General features: G+C 42.1%; 1 protein-coding gene across 2 annotated transcripts; it reads right to left on the bottom strand.

The window, feature by feature from the left end:
* Window positions 1–2,048: 2,048 nt before the first annotated feature.
* Window positions 2,049–19,442, bottom strand: GGH (gamma-glutamyl hydrolase). 2 transcript variants are annotated; one of them, XR_012644422.1, is made up of 10 exons: window positions 19,299–19,442; window positions 16,714–16,828; window positions 12,247–12,297; window positions 11,060–11,144; window positions 8,942–9,080; window positions 8,022–8,128; window positions 7,841–7,931; window positions 6,597–6,734; window positions 2,666–3,859; window positions 2,049–2,318 (listed from the first exon to the last, which is right to left on the bottom strand). XR_012644422.1 is itself a non-coding variant. In XM_074987138.1 (9 exons), the coding sequence occupies exons 1-9, from the start codon at window positions 19,414–19,416 to the stop codon at window positions 3,738–3,740; spliced, it is 966 nt and encodes a 321-aa protein (XP_074843239.1). In that variant the 5' UTR covers window positions 19,417–19,442; the 3' UTR covers window positions 2,050–3,737. The 2 variants fall into 2 exon arrangements, 1 of the variants encoding a protein (XP_074843239.1); XM_074987138.1 differs by having other exon boundaries at window positions 2,050–3,859.
* Between the last annotated feature and the right edge of the window lie 1,479 nt (window positions 19,443–20,921).

Below are 20,921 nucleotides of genomic sequence, written 5' to 3'. Positions count from 1 at the left end.
TACAGCTGGCAACCTTTCCTGAGCACATGGATATAAAGTGTGGAACAGGCTCATGAAGGATGTAATGGAAGCCCCACTGCTCAAGTAATTTAAAACTAGACTGAGCACTTATGTAGACTGTGTTTGAGTGCCCTATTAATGTAAATAACTGATAAATGTGGTGCTCAAGAATGTGCAGCATAGTTGGTTTCACGGGACCAGTAAACTTTTTGCGTGTGCAATCCTGCTATTGGTATTGTCTCCTTTTAGTTGCTGCTCAGCAGAGCAGGTTGTCTTGATAGTTTAAAAACATCAACAAAGCAATGGGGGAAATAATGGAAAGCCGGAGGCAAATGATTAGATTGGCCAAAGCTGAAAAGGCTCATTAACGTCTCCAGCCTATCTCCTATCTGCTGATAGGAATAAGGGGGGATTTCGAAGTTGCCGGGGTCCTTTCAAAAAGGAGCCCTGTCTGGACAAGCCACACAGCAGTGAAAAGTGGCAATTTCAAAGAGCTGCGGCCGGCAGCATGCTAATGAGGTCCTGAATATCCATTTCAGCGCCTCATTAGTAATCTTCAAAATGGCTATTTATATGCAAAGATTTGGTCTAGTGTAGACACAGCCTTGGAGTAGAGGAGAGAAAATTCAAGGTAAAAGGTTGAGCTGCCTGATCTAGGATGGTCTGTCCTTTTTAGCGGAGTTCTTGCTAGGATCTGACAAATGCCTCTACCCATCCTCAAACATGAATTTGGCTTCTGGGAACAGATGGTGCTCTATGAGGTCTAGGGTAGAGGAATCGGGTAGAAGGAGAACTGATACCACATTTTTCCACTGGGAGAAGTAAAAAAATAGGCCTAGATCAACAAATAATTTTCCATTCAAATTATGTTTTTCTTTGCTCTTGTGAAAAAGTGGGCCTTACCCAGGAAAGCTCATTACCTGATAAATAAATTTGTTAGTATTTAAGGTGCTAGAAACTGCTTTTAATTATCTAATGCTATGATTACTCTTGCCTTGAGATTACTGTTACAGCCTTTTTTGTATTTGCTTACTTTTTTCACTTACAAAAACACTGGGTGTGGACATGAGTGGTTTTCTTGCTCTTCTGACAACTACAAAGAAAAAGGAAGCTGACTTTTTTCAGTTCAGTTTGGAGCAAACTCCTGCTTTATGGAGCACTTAAAATTTTGATGCATATGTTCTACCAGTTGAACTTTTTGGATGAAAGGGTATCAAAGCGTTAGCTGCATGGGGATAGTTAAAGAAAACTAGCTGCAGAAATGCATTTTGCATGGTGCAACAGAACTGAATGCGAAAGGCAATGTGGAAAGCCAGAGCAAAAGCCACACTCTCTATTACAGTCCCTGACTCAAGACACTATCCACCATTCAGCAAGCAAACCAACGAACAACAGTCCTGAAGATTTTAGACCAAAAACCATAGGAGTCTTTAGAAGCAGGATAAGGGTTGTATTGAGGACCATGACTACTGAGACACTCCTGCTGCCTACCCTTGCTGCACTGCTTCCTTTTGCTTACTGCCTGCCCCCAATCACATGGGTGCCAGGGAGAAGACAGACAACAGAATTGGAGACATTAGCCCAAATGAGGGGCAGTTATCTCCAGCCTCAAGGAGGTTTGTGACTGCTCAAAGAGTAAAAAGACTTTCGGGGAGATACTCAACCCGCACCAAAACTGTATTAACTTCTCAGGGGTGTGATTGGTTATTAGGAACAACTCCAATGCAAGTTCTCTGCTCTGCTCTGTCAGAGGGCTGCAAAGGTAGCAAAGATTCATGGATGTCTTCAACTCAAATTACCACACGTGTGACAATCTCATCAGGAGGGCAGCCAGGACAGGCTGTACCATCTTCTTCTGCTTCTACCATGTGTGAACAAAAGCGAGTGGCTGGAGAGCCATGCATTCTGGCAATTCTCAGCCATCAATCAGGTGGTCCCTGGGGTTGGTTCTGATCAGCTTCCACACTGCTCTGTTTTCTGATCGCAACAGAAGTGGACAGCTTCAAGCAGCCATGAGTTTTATTTTCATATAGTCTGTACACACCTCTCAAGGATGATACAACACTTCATAAACTGTGCAAACTTTATTTCAAGTATTTAAGGAAATCATGAACACAATCAGTTCAGTCAACTGCTGCTTTATGTAGCAGAACAAAACAGCAAGGAAATAAACTTCCCAAATCATAAATAACTACAGTGATCTCTCTCCCATTGCACATACACTCCTCTCCTTTGCATTTGCACGCTTTGGCCCTGATCACCAGTAAAGTTTCAAAGTAAAGCAAAATGGAAAAAAATACAATAAGGCTGCACCTAGACTAGCCCTGAACTTTGAAGGGGGCATGGTAATTAGGGAGTCAGGAGACTACTAATGAAGTGCTGCGGTGAATATGCAGCACTTCATTGGTCCCTTTACTGAAGTCCCTTTACTCCTCAAAATTTTATATAAGGAGTAAAGGGACCTTGGTGTAGCGTGGGCACTGCGAAGTACCCATGGCTGACCTGTGGTTACATGCAAGCCAGCACTTTGAAGTTTCACCCTTCAAAGTTGCCACAGGGGAGATTTTGACTAATGAAGTGCTGCACATGCACCACAGCACTTCATTAGTAGTCCCCCGACTCCCTAATTACCATGCCCCCTTCAAAGTTCAGGGCTAGTCTAGACGCAGCCTAAATGTAGCAGCTTAATACTTATAATTATTACATAGTATCAGCAGTAAAAGACTAGTCTTTGATATTTATCTTTGCTGACTAGCTCCTTGCTAATAACATTCGTGAAAGGTGTCACATCAAAATGTTTAAAAAGAAGGGACGAGATCCTTTCCCAACTGAAGTCAGTGTCAAAACACCCTGCATATTCAATAGGGCCAGGATTTAACCAAAAGCTAAAATTATGCATTATAACATTATCAAAAGCAGAAGGCACTCATAGCTTTTCAAAAAGCAAATCATCAGACTCTTCCCAAAAATTTTCCACTGACTTCATGGGCCTTTGAAACAAAATCTTAAGAGATTAGTGAAACTGAACAAGGAAGCAGAAGTTAACAGGGTTTTAGCTGTCCTCTGAACAGATTTGCTTTAACTGATACATTTAATGCCTAAGTAATACTGCACCTTCGCTATGTAGATCCTACAAGGTACAGATGGCAATGAATAGACCTCATGTTTGTTTGTAATAACATTTTCCTATTATTTTATTGTGTTTCTAGAGGACAAATCATTTTCTCTGCCAAGAGTTTGGTTATACGAGCACACATCTGCTAAGCTTAAGATCAAAGGATTCTTCAATCCTTTAATAGTATTATAATCTAACCAAGAAAACAGAATTATGCTAGAAGATTTGACTCAACTACTCAGTTTTTATCCCAGAGTCCAAAATATGTGTTGCAGCAGTCAACTCATTTCTTTCAAGTATATGACTAGAGTCTTGCTCAATTTTGTAATAAACCTGATTCTTTTCAAATTTGTAAGTGCAATCAAGATGCCATCTCTGAAAGTAAAATATATTTCTCTGTAGAAGGAATTAAAATCTAGAACGGGACCAGTATAAGGTAACAATGTAAATTTGTCAGATAAATGGGCCAGTTCTACAGAGGTAACAAAGGATAAGTCACTGTAAGGTAAGCTAAACATTCTGGCTTTCTGCCTCTTGCAATGCACAATAGGAGTTTAATTATAAAACGTGCCACAAATAACTCTGCTGAAAGACAAATTATCTTGTACCATGGGATGGATGTTCAATCAAAAAAATAGACTTGCTCAAATGAAGAAAATGAAGAAGTAAAAAGAGGGTTATAATTGTAAATTAGTGCTTTGGTCTCTTCATCCTTATTAGGAAAATGGTGCAGGTTCTTCCGGGCTGGAAAACATTTTAAAAGAACAGATTACTTTAGTGTCATCATCCATTATCATATCTTTCTTGGTGAAATTGCCTATTCCATTTAGGATTATAGTAAACAGTACTGTAATAATTTAAATTTGTGGGGAATATTATGGAGCTGGGTTCCCCGTCCCACAAGATACTGGTAATACTTCATTACCATTGAAAAATAGGTCAGTTAAGAGAAATCACTGCTGCCATACACTTTGATTCTTGCAGCACTGGAGACTCAGGCAATACCAGAACTAATACAGTGCAAGATTAGCGTGACATTAACTGATTAAAGTATGACCCAAAAAGACCACTGTTGCTACCACTGTTACATACTTGCTGCAAACCTTATACCAAATATTTATGACACAGGTCCAGAAAGGATTAAGCATTCTGTAAGCTAAATGACCCAAAGTCAGAGTCAACCTGTATAGGCATGTTAGAAAAGCATGTAACTGGTATTTAAGGCCATTCAATGGTAGTTAGGTTAGAACTCCGAAGTGCAAACCTGTTTAGAAATTAGAGGTCATACTAATTATGTGTGTTTACTTATATCTGGTTAGATGTTAGCCATGTAAAACAGACATTTCCTGTCTCCCACTGTAACTGTTGATTCAGAGATCAAAAGGGAATATTAACATTTAGATGAATCTTTGTGAAATAATTCATTGTCTATGTCTCTTTAAAGTTGCAATAAACTGCTTAATGGATAAATTACTTTATGCTAATTATGATGTTGGGAAACAAAAGCATACAATTGGAGGCTGTTGTTCACCCAGAACTGAATGTCAAGAGGCTACTGTATAAAAATCCCTTGAGTTCTGGTCTAACATCTGCTTAAGGTTTCATGCCAGTAAAATCTAAGCCATAAGAACTGCAGTCCCAGGATACCCAGGTGCCCCTGAAATGGAGATTGAACAGATAACCCTAGACTGATGCCGTAAGAAATATTTGCTATGGCAAAGCTTACCACCTCTACTATGAATCTGATCTCAGAACTACACTCATGCCAATATGTATATTGGAGCTTTTAACCAATGCTTTCTCTTTTAAATAAATATTAGTTTAGTTAATTGGCTATAAGTGTGTATTTGGGGTGAAAGCTGAAATATTCATTGACCTGGTTGGTAATGTGTCCCATCATTTGACTTGGGTGTCTGGTTGGAGGCCTAGAGCTAGGTTGCTTTAAGAAAACTGGGTTGTTGGCTTCTGGGTAATCAGTAGGGCATTCTAGAAGCTGGCTTAGTAAATCCAAGTATTGGAATAACCCTAGTTTTGGGAATTGGATCTCCCATTCTTTGCCGTTTGACCCTAATATCAGTCGACTGCCCTGGGACTCCAGTCAAAACTAGCCTATGAGAAATCAAAAATATCGGAAAGAATGTATTTGCAAGGAAAACAAAATCTTACCGATTCAGTAGGCACACATTAAAATTAACATGAATTCCTAAGAAATATCATAGATAAAAGTAAATTCTGTTTCAGCACAAAGGCCTGGCTGTTAACGTCTCGCAGATGCAGAGTCTAAGTCTCCGCTGGCCAGCAAATGTTTCTTTCCATGTGTTTTATTTTTATGGTTAGGAGAAAAGAGTCTGGATTCTGATGTATGTACATAAAAATGTTCACAGGCCAGAGCTAGCCTATGCAGCATTATTGTCAATCTGGTATGAAGACCGCTCCTGACTACATATACATTTTAGCCAGCTGGAGTAATTGCTAGCGACAAATTCTGAGAATTACCTACTGTACCATAAGGGACTAACGCAGAAAATTCTGTGATATGGCGTTAAGAGACAGACTGACATAGCTAGGCTGGATCACCTGTTGCCCTTCAAGAAGAAAGCATATTGGCCTCTCTCTGATACTGGCAAAAGTTTCCTACTTACTTTTGTCCATCCCTCTACTCATCTATTGCAATTATTCTGAATAAAACAAAACTCAGCAAGCTTCCTGAAATCTCCCACTCACTCTTTCATTCAAGGCACAGCAAAGTAGGTAGAAACTGGGAGGTGAATGATAGGTTTGAGTTCACCCAGGCCACGTCTACACTAGCAAGGTTTTTCAGAAAATTGGGCCCTTTTTCGAAAGAACATGCGGAGCGTCCACACACAGAATACGCTCTTTTTGATAAGAATTCAAAAGAATGCAACTCTTCTTCCAGAAGCCCTCTTCTGCTCCTGAATCAGGAAGAGCACCTCCTTTCAAAAGTTTCTTTCAAAAAAAAAGGCATATATAAATGATCTGCAGGCCCTTTTCTCAAAGGAGCGGTCCTCATAGCACCAGCTTTTTTGATCCCTAGGCCACTCGTTCAAAACAGTGGGGGCTGTGTGGATACTGTCTATTGAAAGAGTAGATCAATCTTTCAATCTGCTTTTATGTGTGTGGATGTGCTCTTTCAAAGAAGATCTTCTGGAAGACCATCTTTTGATAGATCACTGCACTGTAGACCTGGCCCCAAAGTGCAGCCTTAATTCTCAAGTTTCATTGGTTATTGATCTCTGCTCAAAAGTTTATATCAAATTAAAAATCAATACACTCCTCCTGCTATTTGATAAGTCCATCCTTTAATAAGCTTTTAAAGCTTGCATGGCATGTGCAGATAGATCATGCAGATGGAATTCTGACATCACGAAAAGGGGTGTTTTTACTCTCAAAGAATGATTGACTTTTCTCTCTCTGACATTGAATTTTACATATATAAAATTAAAAATAAAACACTATTTACCCTCATTCACGAAGAAGTCAGCTATGTAATATGCAACTCTTATAGCTGATTGGGAATGTGGTATGCCTTTTGATGTCCTCCATTCAAAAGGATTTTTCTCTGGATGCCACTGGACACCATAAACTGGGTATTTATATGCTGCGTAAACAAATTTTCCATCAATGCATGTAACATTTAAGCCTTCACTTAAACTTGTTGCATGCACAATTGTATTACAATGTACACTTTATTAGAGATCTCACTATGGATCACATATAATTAATTATTTCTATAATTGGAACAGAAAGTCTTAAGCAGCTTGTAAACTGTATTTCCACCTAAAACTTCACATACAATATTTCAGCCCAAGAACAATAACTATTTACGATTAAAATATTTTGGCCAATTATCTGCAAATAAATTTCTGCAGATCACTGTTCCACCACTGTACTCTAATTACTTTAGCTTCAGCATTTAAGAAATTGAAAAAAATGACTTCATTATAAAAATAAGAGAATGCTAGGATGTTGTTAATTGCTACATAATACACATACATCGTACATTTCACTTACTGCATAGCTTCTAGCAGAAATGATAATTCTACAGAGAATGACAATTTCCTTTCTCTAGCGAATCAAAACAATGGTTTTTAGAGTTAAACATGCCAGGTAAAGACACAGGAAACGCAGGAGTATTTATAAAACAGCAACTGCAAACAATGTGGCCAAAAGAATGGAGGATACTGCTGCCACTTTACTATCATGAATGGTGCTCTGTACTGCAGACATAGATAAAGAGAGAACATGAAGAACCAGTATCTAAGACAGCCAGCAGTGGTAGGGCAAAGTAGACATGTTGCTCTGAGGAGTGGCTTTAAGCTATAGAAACTGGAGCAATATTTCCACATCTTATCCCAGAGATCAGAAAAATATTTAATTTGGTGAAGTGTGCTAACACATCTGGGTGTGAAGCAGTGGGACGAAAGACAGAACAATCATGTTCTGAAAAATGCACATCTAAAGTAAAGCACAGAGTTATAAGTTATCTTCAGACAGGACATACCCTAATAAAGCAGACAGCAGGGAGTTCTGGCAGTTATTCTACTTATCTTAACATTAATGTTTTATCATAAATTAGTAACACCGCTGCCATGCTCATGGAGATCTGCCATGTAAAGCACGAGCAAACAACAAAACCCAATAATCTACCTCTGCATCCCACCCCCACCAAAACCATCACAATTTACACGTTAAGCTGATCACCACCTTCCATGGTTGATATAAACTTCACGTTTGCACGGGTATTTGTTGTCAGAACCTTATAGAAATTCCGTAGCTTCTCATTTTGTGTGAAACTCTGCATTAAAAAGTGACAGAAAAAAAGTTTTTATTTCTAGATGTAACAGAGTAAATTCATTTTAGTTCACTAAATCAAATGTTCAAATACCTGCATGGAGAGGCTCCAGTGATGAAAGTGTGCTGTCAATGGCTCAGTAGCAAGTTTTTGCAACAGCACAGCTGGAAAATCCTTGAAAATCCTGTTGTCTTTCCCAGCTATTACAAAAAAAAGACAAAGGAAAAGTGTCGCTATCAGGCTGTCAAATGAACACCCTTATTAGGATGGGGATAAAATGAGATGAAGTACCGGCTGAATTCATTTTAGGTCCATTCTTTCACTTAATTTTATTAGTGAAAAAATAAAACACAAACATACCTCAGGAAACAAATACAGCTATGGCACAGTGCAGTCTAGCAAGTCTCATTAGGCCATATGCTGCAGTCCTGATCCTTGAGGGTCAAATTCTGCGCCTCCTTTGCTCACAATGATTAGAACCATATTCCACCATTAATTTCAATGGTGTAGTGCAGTTCTACTTTGTGTAGCTAGGAACAGCAGAATTCATCTAAACAACAGAAATTAGTCCATGGATTAATTACTGGCAGTCAATACAAGAAATCTTATTTAATGCTGCTATAGAAAAAGCCATAACAAAAATCAGAACCAGATTCTGCCACCATCATACTAAGCTATACCTCATTTACATTGCTCTCACTGATTCAATACCAAAGATACAGATTTTTCATTTTACTCAATACAGAGTTACGGGGCTGAATCAAAATTACGGAACTAGGACCAAACTTTCCAAAATTCATAGCTTTTTAGAGCCATAATTTTTGCCACACCTCTGTCTATTTAACCATGGCCTGAATAAACTTTGCTCACAACCTTTAATTTTCAATCACAGAATTTTATTGGAAAAGTAATGTTATTAATAGACTAAAAATATTCATGTCACCAATTTCAAATCTTCAGTGACAATACTGATTTATTACAAATGGCATTAGCAGTGTAACAGGATTGTTCACCTGTAGTGAAGTTCAGCGGGAGTGCAAAATCCTCAGTATCAGTGCGAGACAGTAACATCTGCCCACTGGTAAGGTATGTAAGCTCTTCATATCCAAGACATGTTCCCCATACAGGAAAATAGTCTCCTTTATCATTAGCCTTGAAAATAAGACAAACAGCATGAAGAAATAGGTCACCACATATAGAAGTTTATGTACAAGTTAACATACTGTAAATCCCTTTTACTTCTGTGGTTTTTTTCCTGCAACGTTTAGTCCTTTTATGTGCTTGACACTTGCATAGCCAGCAATTTTATGCACTAGGTCCCTGAAAGAGAAATGTTGATTTTCAACAACATAAAATAGAAAGTGGCACTGTTACATTTAAAAAAAAAAAAAAAATGCAGCAGCAGCAGCAGCTCATAAAGTTCCAACAGAAAAGATCTGGACAGCAAACGGGTAGCATTTTTACACAATTAGTTTTTCTGACTATAAATACAGTAAACTCTGTTGTCCCAGAATATTTTTAGGAAGCTAGGGAGGGCATGATGGCTGAGTGCATCATCTTAATTTCTTTCTAAAACAAACTAATTTCTGGAAAGACCTGAATCATCGAAATGAGGGGGGTGTAGACAAAGTGCTACCTCCCTCCTAACTATATCACTGATACCATGACTGTAAAAATAACACACACATAGATCTTTACTCCTATAGTAAAACTACTGACATATAAAATATATTTGCTAAGAACCTCCAAAAGCATTACAGTTTCTTTATAGCCTTCTGCCATGTGAGGGCTACATATGAAAGGCTTGCTACTCCTCTCACTTACTCTGGTCCAAACAAGGAATAATTAAGGTCAAAGGCGTTATATGTGTTTAAGTGAAAGTATAATCAAGCCCTTAACCTATACTCACCTTATTTTAGCTGCACCTAAAAATGCAGCCAAGAAGCTAAAGTAAATATTTAACAGATTAAAATCTGTATGTATTTATTTATTTACTAATTTATAAGCCGAGGGAAAAAAAAATCTGATCAAATCCTTGCCTCTAATGGCAGTCAATGGTTCTAGGATTTCACCCCCTGTGTCTAACATGTAATTTAAAAACCCCAGTCACAGCAAGTAACCTCTTATTTTGAATCAGGAAAAATGCAAGAGACATTGATGTGAATTTAGAAGAACAGTAGAAATTCCAATCTTCATATATGCAAACTATGCCTTAATGGCTACGTCTACACTAGCCCCTTCTTTTCAAAAGGGGCATGGTTATGAACAAGGTTGGAAGATGTTAATGAGGCGCATATGCAACACCTCATTAGCATAATGTGTCTGTGGCAATTCGGAAGTGCCGCTTTCGAATCACGCACCAACTGTGTAGATGGGGGCCTTTCAAAAGGACCTCCCCCAGTCTTTTTTGGTTTTAGGAATAAGAGGCTTTTGAGGACTTGTTGGGGGGTCCTTTCAAAAGGTCCCCATCTACACGGGCAACATGCAATTTGAAAGAGGCACTTTCAAATTGCTGCGGCTGCCATTACGCTAATGACGTGCTGCATATTCATGGCAGCGCCTCATCAGCATCTTCCAACCTCGCTCATTAGTATGCCCCTTTCAGAAAGAAGGGGCTGGCGTAGACATAGCTGATGACATCTATAACTCACATTGCCCTTAAAAAATGTATCTGTATTTATAGTGTAAATTAAGTCTCAAAGGATGCAGTTCAGAGCACACAATTTCAGGAATAAAATGGAGGGAAAAAAAACTCCAGGAAGAAACTTCTATAAAGAACTAGAAATTACTTTCTAAATTTTCAATTATTTTGAAATACAGCATGTCTGATGAGATTTCCCCCTCAAACTCTGTATACAAAGGGGGTTTTCATGAAGTGGGTTTTACCCACAAAAGCTCATGACCTAATAAAATTTGTTAGTCTCTAAGGTGCCACAGAACTGCTTGTTATTTTTGAAGCTGCAGGCTCACATGGCTACCCCTCTGACACATACCAACAGTAAGCTGCTTATTAAGAGGCTAAAAGAAATATACTACACACCAGCTGGAAACTGTCAAGCTATAAGCCTCCCATGATTTCGGTCCCAGAACATGGACAAATAAACAGAACAGTTTTTCCTTGAAGTCGTTACCTTTATTGCCTTGTTGTAGAACACCCTAGCCACCCTAGCGTATTCTGAGGTCTTAAGATCAGAACTACCTCCTGGGAAAAGTACCCTGAAAAACAACAAAGTATTAATATTGCATGTAAATAACTACAGACCTAGACATAATGCAATGTGTAAACATGGACAAGAGTGATAATAATCATGGGACCTAACCTCACTAGCGTACACCAAATCATATGATCACAACATGTGCGTGCTACAGTAAGCTCCAGTGCTTAAAGAGCATGGGGCCTGCTGATAATAATTAAAGATAACATTTTCATACTGAAGAACCTGAAGCTAAACTCATACAAGTCTTACAAGATGCAAGGCCATATATAGCTCTCTGATCTGAGGCCTCCATATTCTGATTAACTGAGTGAAGTTACTTTTAACTGATTTTATTTATTAGTTACATATTTACTTAACAGAGCAGGACAGCAGGATGGCCTATGCTCCTCCATTACCCATTTGTGCAGCTTCCTCAGTTGGTGACTCTGATCACAGCTGAGTGGGGATGAAAGGTAAGCAGCAGCTACTAGACCACTACTGCCATTTGCAAATGCTTGGGTGGTGAGGGGGCAAAAGTGGGAAAAGACTTGACTCTGTATTTTCCATTAGCCAGGCTCATATGGTGGCCTGGTGGACATCAGAATCTTCACAAAAAGGGGTGAAATGAGTTACTCTCTCCCCAGCGGAGCAGGAAGGAATTGTCATTCTGAGTCACAATTCATTTTCTGGCTTGCGCCTACTGCTGGACAGCTACATGATACCATTAATTCAGGGCAGACAACAGGACCTTGGAGCAACAATCTGATCAGTCAACAATGTTCCTTATTTGGAGCTCAAAGTACACTGTCAGATAGCAGTAGAGACAACAAAAAAGCAAATAAATTATAGTACTGTGTTCAACTACGAACAATATAAATGGAAAGTTTAAAGGGTCTGACAAGGTATAAAGAAACTGTTTCAGTGCATCTTTCATTTAAATTAAGAAGGTCAAAAGCAGCATTTCTCTTCTGTATAGAAAACCTTCAATAATGCATTAAGTGAATGTTCAGTTGTAAAACCAAGAACTTAACGGTAAAACAACAGTGGCTCTAACAACATCTATTTTAGAGAGACTTTGTGTTAATGGACATTTCAACAGAAAACAGATGTTCAAAACTCACCCGTTAATAGACTGAAAAATCTTATCATACTCGTCTTCTGAACGATTTAGTCTGAAATCCCAACAAAGACAGTTACAGGTATGTCAAACTCCATCACATTCTACCATTAAAATACCAAGTTACTTAATACAAGCCATTTGCAATCGGCATGGAAAGTGTATAAGAAATACGTATAGGCGGTCCCAGACTTAAACACATCGACTTATGACCATGCATACTTATGACCAACCTCCCGTTAACCCCATATTACTATACTGTATAATATTTTCAAGTTGAGAAACACATACATTTAGTTTTTCAAACAGTGCGGGCAGTGTGGTATGAGAACTACAGCTCAGTCCTGGCCACAGCCGACATGCTGTCCACCTACCCTTCCTTTGTTTTGTTTTGGTTCTCAGCTGCATATTGTGTTTGAGTGTCTGTTTGGGCAGCATGTTTATGTTTCATTCCCTCATATTTTGCCAGCACAGTATTTTCTGCATTTGCTTGTGGCCATCATGGCAAATAACAGGAAAAGTGCTAGTGATAAGATGATGAGAAAAGAAGGAGAAAGGCTATTGATTTAGAACAGAAAATAGTGACAGGCAATACAAAGGAGGTCAAACAGTGTCATTCATGGCGTGTTGTTGTTTTGTAGGTGCTTTGTTATATTTGGAGTGCTAGTGAATTAATATTAAACATTACGGGTAGCGGGCAGTTGATAACCACCTGTATTTGCGACTTACAACTAAATTGAGTTATGACCAGGTGTTTGGAATGTAACCTGTTCATAAGCCAGGGACTATCTGTAAGAAAAGTAAAGAGGAGAGTAATTCTGGGTCATTAAAAGCTAAAGTCTGTCCTTTGCTATGAATGGTAACACACTCCTCCAGTAGTCCATGAAAAGTGCAAGACTACAAAATGTCGAATTGGCTAGGTGGGAGCACTACTGAAAAGCTGCTGGGGGCTACCAAGGACCAGAAACTTAATGAGTCAACAATGTGATGTAGCTACCAAAAAAAGGCTAATATTCTGTGCTACATAAACTGGAGTGTCATATTAAGGCACATCAGGTAATTGTTCATCTCTAATCTGTGCTGGTGAAACTTCAGCTGGAGTATACTGGGTCCAGTTCTGGTATCACACGTTAGGTGAGATATGGACAAAGTGTAGAATCTCCAAAGAAAAGCGACAAAACTGATCAAAGGTTTAGAAAATCTCACCTATGAAAGTTAGGAAAACCTAATAACATGTCTGAAATATGCTGAAGACTGTCTAAAGAGGACAATGAACAATTGTTCTTCATGGTCACTGAAGGTAGGACAAGAAAGGACTGGCTTTAATCTACAACAAGCAAGATTTAGGTTAGCTATTAAGAGAACTATCCTTACAGTTAGAAAGTTTAAGTGCTGAAATAGGCTTCCACAGTAGCTTGCGAAATTCTAGGAGTTGCAAATTTTTAAGAACAGGCTGGACAACCACGAGTCACGATGGCCCATGGTGGGGGGTACAAAGTCGGGGGGGGGCCATGAAATTTCTAAAAGGGAGAGCAGCACCATTTCCCCTTCCCTCCTTCCCACCCCTTTGCTGCGCCACTTCCTGGACAAGCTGCTGGTATACAAAGCTGGCTCTTCTGCTCTTCAAATCAGCATCCAGTCAAGGGGTCCCACTATCTACTCCTCCTCCCTGCCCTCTATTTGTTTTGGAGAAAGTAAGTTTGCAAAAGATCCTTCTTCCCCCTTACTTAGTGCCTTTGCTCACTGAATATTCTTTCAAATCCTCCAAGCTGTAAAGTTTAAAAAAAAAAAGGTGTCGAGGGTAGGGGAGGATTTGGAAAGGAAATAAGGATGTGTGTTTGGCAAGAGGGAGGAAAAAAACCTAAATATCCCTTGGTTCAATTGCTGGAGGAGGAACATACTGCTCTGTTTCTCTCTCCCTCCGGCTGCTTCTGTGTTTATAAATCCAGAGTCAGGGGTCTGTTTTCCTCAAACCTGCTGCTCTTTTCTCCGTAGCATTTGCAAAGGAACAAGTTTGGGATTAGTCTCCAGCCAACACTGCTCATCCCCTGCAATTCAGGTTGGGGATGGAAGAAGGGACAAAGAGACTGGTGGTAACCAGTGATCCCCAAAGCATCCCAGCAGCCTTGTTTGTACCAAACGAACAGCTTGGATTGCAACAATCCAGTCCTGAGGGATCTTAAAAGGGCATGCGGAAGAAACTGCACTGCAAAGCAGCAAGCATGGTGTATCCAGTCACATGCCTTCCCAGCACAACCACTCTCCCTTTCTGCAGACATGTGGCCTGACTTCCTTTTCTTTTAGCAGTACATATTTTTCCCCTCCAAATCAACTTGTTTTTGCGTAGCAGGACTCAATTCTAAACATTGCAAAACAGCAGGGCGGGTCCTATGGTTCTTGCTGACTTGCAGTGTTCTCTGGGCTGGTTACAAGTCTGAAATGAGACATTGCAAGGTGTAAATCTTGAAGCCAAGCCAGATTAAAAACATCGGAATGCTATAATCAGAACTTCATTTTGAGTCCTAGTCCCTATCTCCCTCCTTCTCCCGCCATTCGCCCCCTGCAGCTGCTGAGGGAGTGCAGCACCATCACTTCCAGGGGACCAACACTTGCTTCGGACAGATTAAGGGCCCAGATATTTGCAAGGACAAAAAGTGGGGACAACTGTAAAACAGTCTGCTCACCCCGGCCTAGAGTTTACCTCACCCTGCCTCCATGGGGGACTGGACTAGATGACTCAATGTCACTTCCAGCCTTAAAACTGATACAAATTTGAAAGAGGAAATTACTCTTCAGAGAGTCTGACTGGACCAGTTCTTACCCCCTAGAGCCATGCACAGATGTGACCGTGTGTATAGACCTTGCCCATTTCACACAGCAGTGGCAGCTCCAACAACTCGTAAATCCTGTCTCCACACCTGCAGCCACAAAAAGCTTAGAAAGGGCAATACAGTACAGCATGATCCCTCCCATCACTCCAAGAGGCTTTGGGGACAACCCCTACCGGTGTGTCGTCTTTGGGAACATGGTGCAGAGCCACAGGGCTGCCATGTAAATGTATCTTTAACAGTGATTTATAAACAGCAGATTCCAGTCTCACACTTATTTCATAGTTCATTGACTTCACAGTAGTTGCTCCTGATTTACACCTGTATCAGCAAGATCACTTGTTGACCCTTTTGCCCCACTTGTTAAACACACACACTGGCTATCACCCATCACATTCACAGTCCTAAGTGTCTCACTTTGCCTCCTCCACCTTTTTAATTAACAGCCAGCCTCTGTGGACAAGGAGCATATTTTGCCGCAATTTTCTCAGATCAAAGAATCAGCCTGAAAACTGACACGAACCTATGAGAGGAAATTTACTCTTTAAGGAGTCTGACTGGGCCAGTTCTTGCACCTTAGAGCAATGCACAGATGTGACCATATGTATGCAAACCTTGCCCTTTTCACACTGCAGTGCCAGGTTCACCAGCTTCACCAAAGCTGGGGAAGACAGTGGGGTCATCAAAACACTCGGTATGAAGAGTATCAGAGAGGTAGCCAAGTTAGTCTGTATCTTCAAAAACAACTTAAGAAGTCCGGTGGCACCTTACAGACTAAGGCATATTTTGGAGCATAAGCTTTCATGGGCAAACACCCACTTTGTGATTGATGTGATTTCCCACAGGTCTGACGCTTGGTTGTGATCTTTTGTAGCAGCACCGAAGTACTATTTCAATTCCTACTAGCATTGTACTTGTTATTGCTTTTACATCTTACTGTTGGCCAAGAAGTGCTCTTTCTGGCATCAGCCTATTGCTGGTAGAAGCCAGAATGCTACTTTGATCCAGAACTGGGAATAGCTACAAAACAGAACTCTTTGTGGTCGTAGTTCGTGAATCAGCACGAGAAGAAATCTCACCTGGCTACTTCCCTGAGTCTTACCATTATTTATGCACGCATGGCACGAACTGGCTCTGAATACAACAGCATGTATTTGGAAGCTTCAAAGACTGCACCTAACACCTGCCATATCTGAAGAGGCAGAAACACTTTTAACACACTGAATTGGCAGGCACCAGCCTGCTGTGAGTCTGGCCTCCATTCCCAAAGATCTTACAAATGCTCTGTACCTTCTATAATCTCAGAGAGGTAGCTGAGTTGGTCTGTATCTTCAAAAACAAGAAGTCCTGTGGCATCTTATAGACTAACAGATATTTTGGAGCATAAGCTTTCGCAGGCTAAGACCTGCTTCGTCAGATGAATCTGATGAAGAGGCTCTTTGCCCACGAAAGTTTATGATTCAAAATATCTGTTAGTCTATAAAGTGCCACAAGAAAGATTTCTTGCTGCTTCTGTAGCCTATGAGGGGTAAAAAGAACAAAGTGATTTGGCACTTGCGCATTAAATGCCTTTCAACGTTAAATCTGTATGCAGTACAAAAAGCCTGGAATTACCAACTATTTGTAACTATATAGGAGCCTACCTTATTGGCACAACTCTTGCACCAGCAGATTCTAGAAACTTCACATATGAAGCAGCAATATAGGAACTTCCATGCCTATGGAAACTTGCAAAGTCACACTCCTGTGCCAATATCCCTACAATATCCAGAAAACAGAAAGGATTTGCTATGCAAGTAACAGTAATGTTAGTCCAGAAGAAGGCAAATTAAAACAAAACTCTCATTCCTTTCACTACCTGATTTAATTCATACACTACATCAAGTAGTATTATACTTAATGATTTAACAACAAAGTAAATGAAAATTGGAACAACAAACAAGCATTCTTAGTAATGGGCTATCAAATAAAACCATTTGAGTAGTTTTATTTTAAATTTACTGCCTTATTTGATTAGTTCCACAGCTTCTTTTAAATGTATTTTCTTTAAACTCTAAACAAATTAAATAAAGTATGTTTATTTTTCAGGTCACTTTAAAGACAAGATCCTAGCTCCGAAGAGTCTAAAATCAAAGCTCTTAGCCTGTAGTCGGATCACTGGCCCCACATAGAAGCCTTGTCTTTAGTATGAGGTGGATCAACACTGCAGCAATCCAGCCACTGGCGGTTGATTTATTGAGTCTGATTGAATGTAATAAATCCATCTCCAAGCGCTCGCCCATTGACTCTGGTATTCCACCAGGATGGGAAGAGCAGCCAGAGTTGAGGGAAAAGCAGTCCCTGCTGACTTCCCACCTTACCACACAGAAGACACCGTGGTAAGTACATTGACTTCAGCAACACTATTTGCTGAAGTTCTGTAGGATTTGATCAACAGGAGGGCAGGGGTGGGAGTAGTGTTGACAAGCCAAGTCCCATGAAGTCAAGAGAATTCCATGAGAATTTCAATCTCAGAGTAACGATTACAGGCAAAATGTATTTACCGTATATCTAATAAATCTGTTGCCAACTAGCTTGTGATGGCAGGTAGTGTTTCAGAATTTTCCATTTTCACTTTTTTACGAATTAGTTCTATTTTCTAGAATAAAAACAGCTAAGACACGAAAGACGATATCTTAAATATTAGTCATATAAAAACCAAATTCTTCAAACCCTGACTTTTGCACTTAACTTTAGGCATGTGAGTAGATCCATTTAAATCAGTACACACATGCTTCAAGTTAAGCACATGTATCAGAGGAGTAACCATGTTAATCTGTACCCACAAAAACACCAAGAAGTCCTGCGGCACCTTTAGACTAACAGATTTTTGGAGCATAAGCTTTCATGGGCAAAATTAAGTACATGTACAACATGACTGGGGCCAGAGACAATACCTTTTCATGAAGATTGTATACAGATAATGGGCATTCAGAAAATGTCCATTACGCAGCATGCAGCCAGACCAGAAAACTACATTAGAACTTTTTCTAGGCTGTTGTGCAAAATGACTCACTGCATCACAGCATCTGAACACAGCCACAGTGGGGGGGAGGGGCGAGATAATTAGGCAGACTAGGTGTTCACTGCTTACTCCACACATAGAAAGGAAAACTAGCTGAAGGATTGGCATCAAGGCCTGGTTAGAAACAGCAGGAGACAGCTTCTCAGGAGCCTATTGGGATAACCGTGGCAGAGGGTGGGCTGAAAGGTCCCCCTTAAAAGGGAGCTCCATTAAAATAACATGATTCCCAAATAATCACAGGGGACAACTAAAGAAAGAACAGGAACGGCTGTGGGGGGGTCAAAGAGCCACAGGAAGGGAGCCAGAGGGGGATTAGAGCAGACAGCCCTGGACAACGTCCACTGCTCCCTGAAAGTGCTGAAGGAGCCCGCGGACGCTGCCCAGAGGAACCCTGCCTGTATTTGTGAATGGACGCTGGAATGGAAGTAGGCCTCACAGTTGCAGTTGTTCTCCTCTCCCTGCGACAGCCTTCTCTCCCTGGTCTTATAGGTGACCACCTTGGCCATGACCAGGAGAAGGCTGACAAGGAGGTCTGTGACTTTGCGGAGCCACGGATGGGCTGTGCCAGGATCAGGTGAGGGGAGAAGTGCAGTCAGAACCTCAGCAGGAGGTTCTGGAGGAGCCAAAAGAGGGACTGCTCAGGAGCAGGCTGGGGTGGGAAGATAGGGTGTGAGCAGGCAGTAGGATGCAGAAGTGGGGTGCAAGGCCCAGGTAGGAAGTCAGGTGTAGGAGCAGGCTAGGGCTGAGGCTCTGGGCGAGGAGGATGCAGGAGCAAGCTGGGGAGGGGTCTGGGGGCTCTGGGTGGGAGGGAGGAGCAGGGGGGTGAAGTGGGGGTGCCTGTTCCGAGAGGGAGGTAAGAGTCAGGGTCTGGGCGGGAGTGAGGGCGTGCGAGTGGGCACGGGTAGGGGAGGCGGGGGGACGATATTGGAGTGGGGCGGGGGGAGCCCTGAGCCTCGCAGGCCCCAGCCCGCGTTAAAACCTGCGTTAAGATAGTTCATTCCTCTTAGTGCAGATTATAGAAACCACGTCTCTAATCGCCCTCCCGCCCCCTCCCCATCGCCTGGGCGCCCCCGTCCTAACCGACCCCGCGCGCCCTCACCGGCTGCCCTAACTTAACCGCCCCGCCGCTGCCCTCCGCCCCCAGCCACGCCCGGCTCTGCTCACCAACGATGGGCCTCTGGTTACTGGCCCCTTGCGGCCCCGCGGCGGCGTCGGGACAGGGGAGCAGCAGCAGGAGCAGGAGCAGGAGGAACAGGCCGGCGGGCGGCGGGGAGCGCGGCATGACTACGGCTCGGCGCTGCCGCACGGCCTGGCGCTGGGCGGGGCTAGGCTGAGCTTCCGGCAGCAGCAGCCCCGCCCTGTGGCGTGCGAAATGAGCGTGGGGGGGCTGAACCCGAGCGGCCCCCGCCCGACCTAGCGCGGTGGCACTACCGCAGAGGGACTAGTCCTTGTGTCAGAGGCGCCCGAGCGTCTTGCGCACCGCGGGGTTTGCCTGGGGTCAGGTGTGAGCCGCTGAGGTCCCCTTAAAATGACGGGCACCGCCAGGAATTGTGTGTTGGGGGGTGGGCGGCCCCCCTGCGGCTTCCCTGTGCTGGCTCAGCTGGGGGAGCTAGTCACAGCTCAAGGGCAAGAGCCACACGTAGCAGGCTCTGATGTCAGGGGTGGGTGGCTTCTCTGCCTCTGTTTCCTCCGCTCAGAGCTGGGTCTGCATGGTAATGAGGGAGTTTGGAAGATGCTAATGAGGTGCTAAAATGCATATGCACTGTGGAAGATGCTAAGGAGGCGTTGGCGTGAACATACAGCATCTCATTAGCATCCACAGCCGATTCGAAAGTGCTGCTTTGGGAACACTCAGCACCTGTATAGATGGGGCCTTTCAAAAGGACTGCCCCCCCCCCGCCAGACTTCGAAACCCCTTCTTCCTAAAACCAAACAAAAAAGGGGCTTTTGAAGTCTGGGGGGGGATCCTTTTGAAAGGCCCCAGTCTACATAGGCCGGTGTGTTCCGAAAGCAGGGCTTTTGAATCAGCTGCCATTATGCTAATGAGGCACTGCATGTTCATGCCAGAACCCCATTAGCATCTTCCAAACTGCATATTCATTTTAGCACCTCATTAGCATCTTCCAAACTGCCTCATTAACATGCCCCCTCCCAAAGATACACCGTTCTCATAGAGCTGGAAGGGACCTCAAGAGGTTATTGAGTCCATGCTCTCTTGGCAGGACCAATTACCACCCCCCCCTTTTGTTTTTTTAAATCTGTTGGCCTAAGATCCCTACGTAGCCCCCTTAAGGCCTGAATTCACAGGCCTAGGTTTGGCAGGCCAAGGCTCAAACCACTGAACTGTCCCTCCCAGGGGCCACATGTAGACACAGTTCCTGAGAGCACCCAAATGCCAGGAGGGGCAGGACTCTGGTATCAGTGTTAACATGTGGTTCTCTTTCTGGCTGTCTTGTCTTGGTTATCAACAAACCCTGAGTGCAGCCTAGGGACACTGCTGTGAAATGTGGCAAGCTGTTCTCCATTCTTCACTTTCACTTCCCCAGCTCTTCCTTGAAAAGCTGTTTAAAAGTGCTCCAGGCTGGGGAACAATGGATGACATGCTAGTTGTAACTGCTGCATGCTCTGCCAGTGCCTCCAGCCAAGCTCTTGGCTACATTTGTTTACTATATTTTCCCTTCCTTTTGTGATTTAAAATAAAAGGGAGAGGGGGGATTACAGATTTTGCCAATGCAGATACAAAACAATGCACTGACAGAGAGAAAGAGAAACAATAAATAAAAGTAC

The sequence above is a fragment of the Carettochelys insculpta genome, chromosome 2, assembly GCF_033958435.1.
Source record: "Carettochelys insculpta isolate YL-2023 chromosome 2, ASM3395843v1, whole genome shotgun sequence".
Classification (NCBI taxonomy): Eukaryota; Metazoa; Chordata; order Testudines; family Carettochelyidae; genus Carettochelys; species Carettochelys insculpta.
This window is presented reverse-complemented; position numbering and strand designations above follow the sequence as displayed.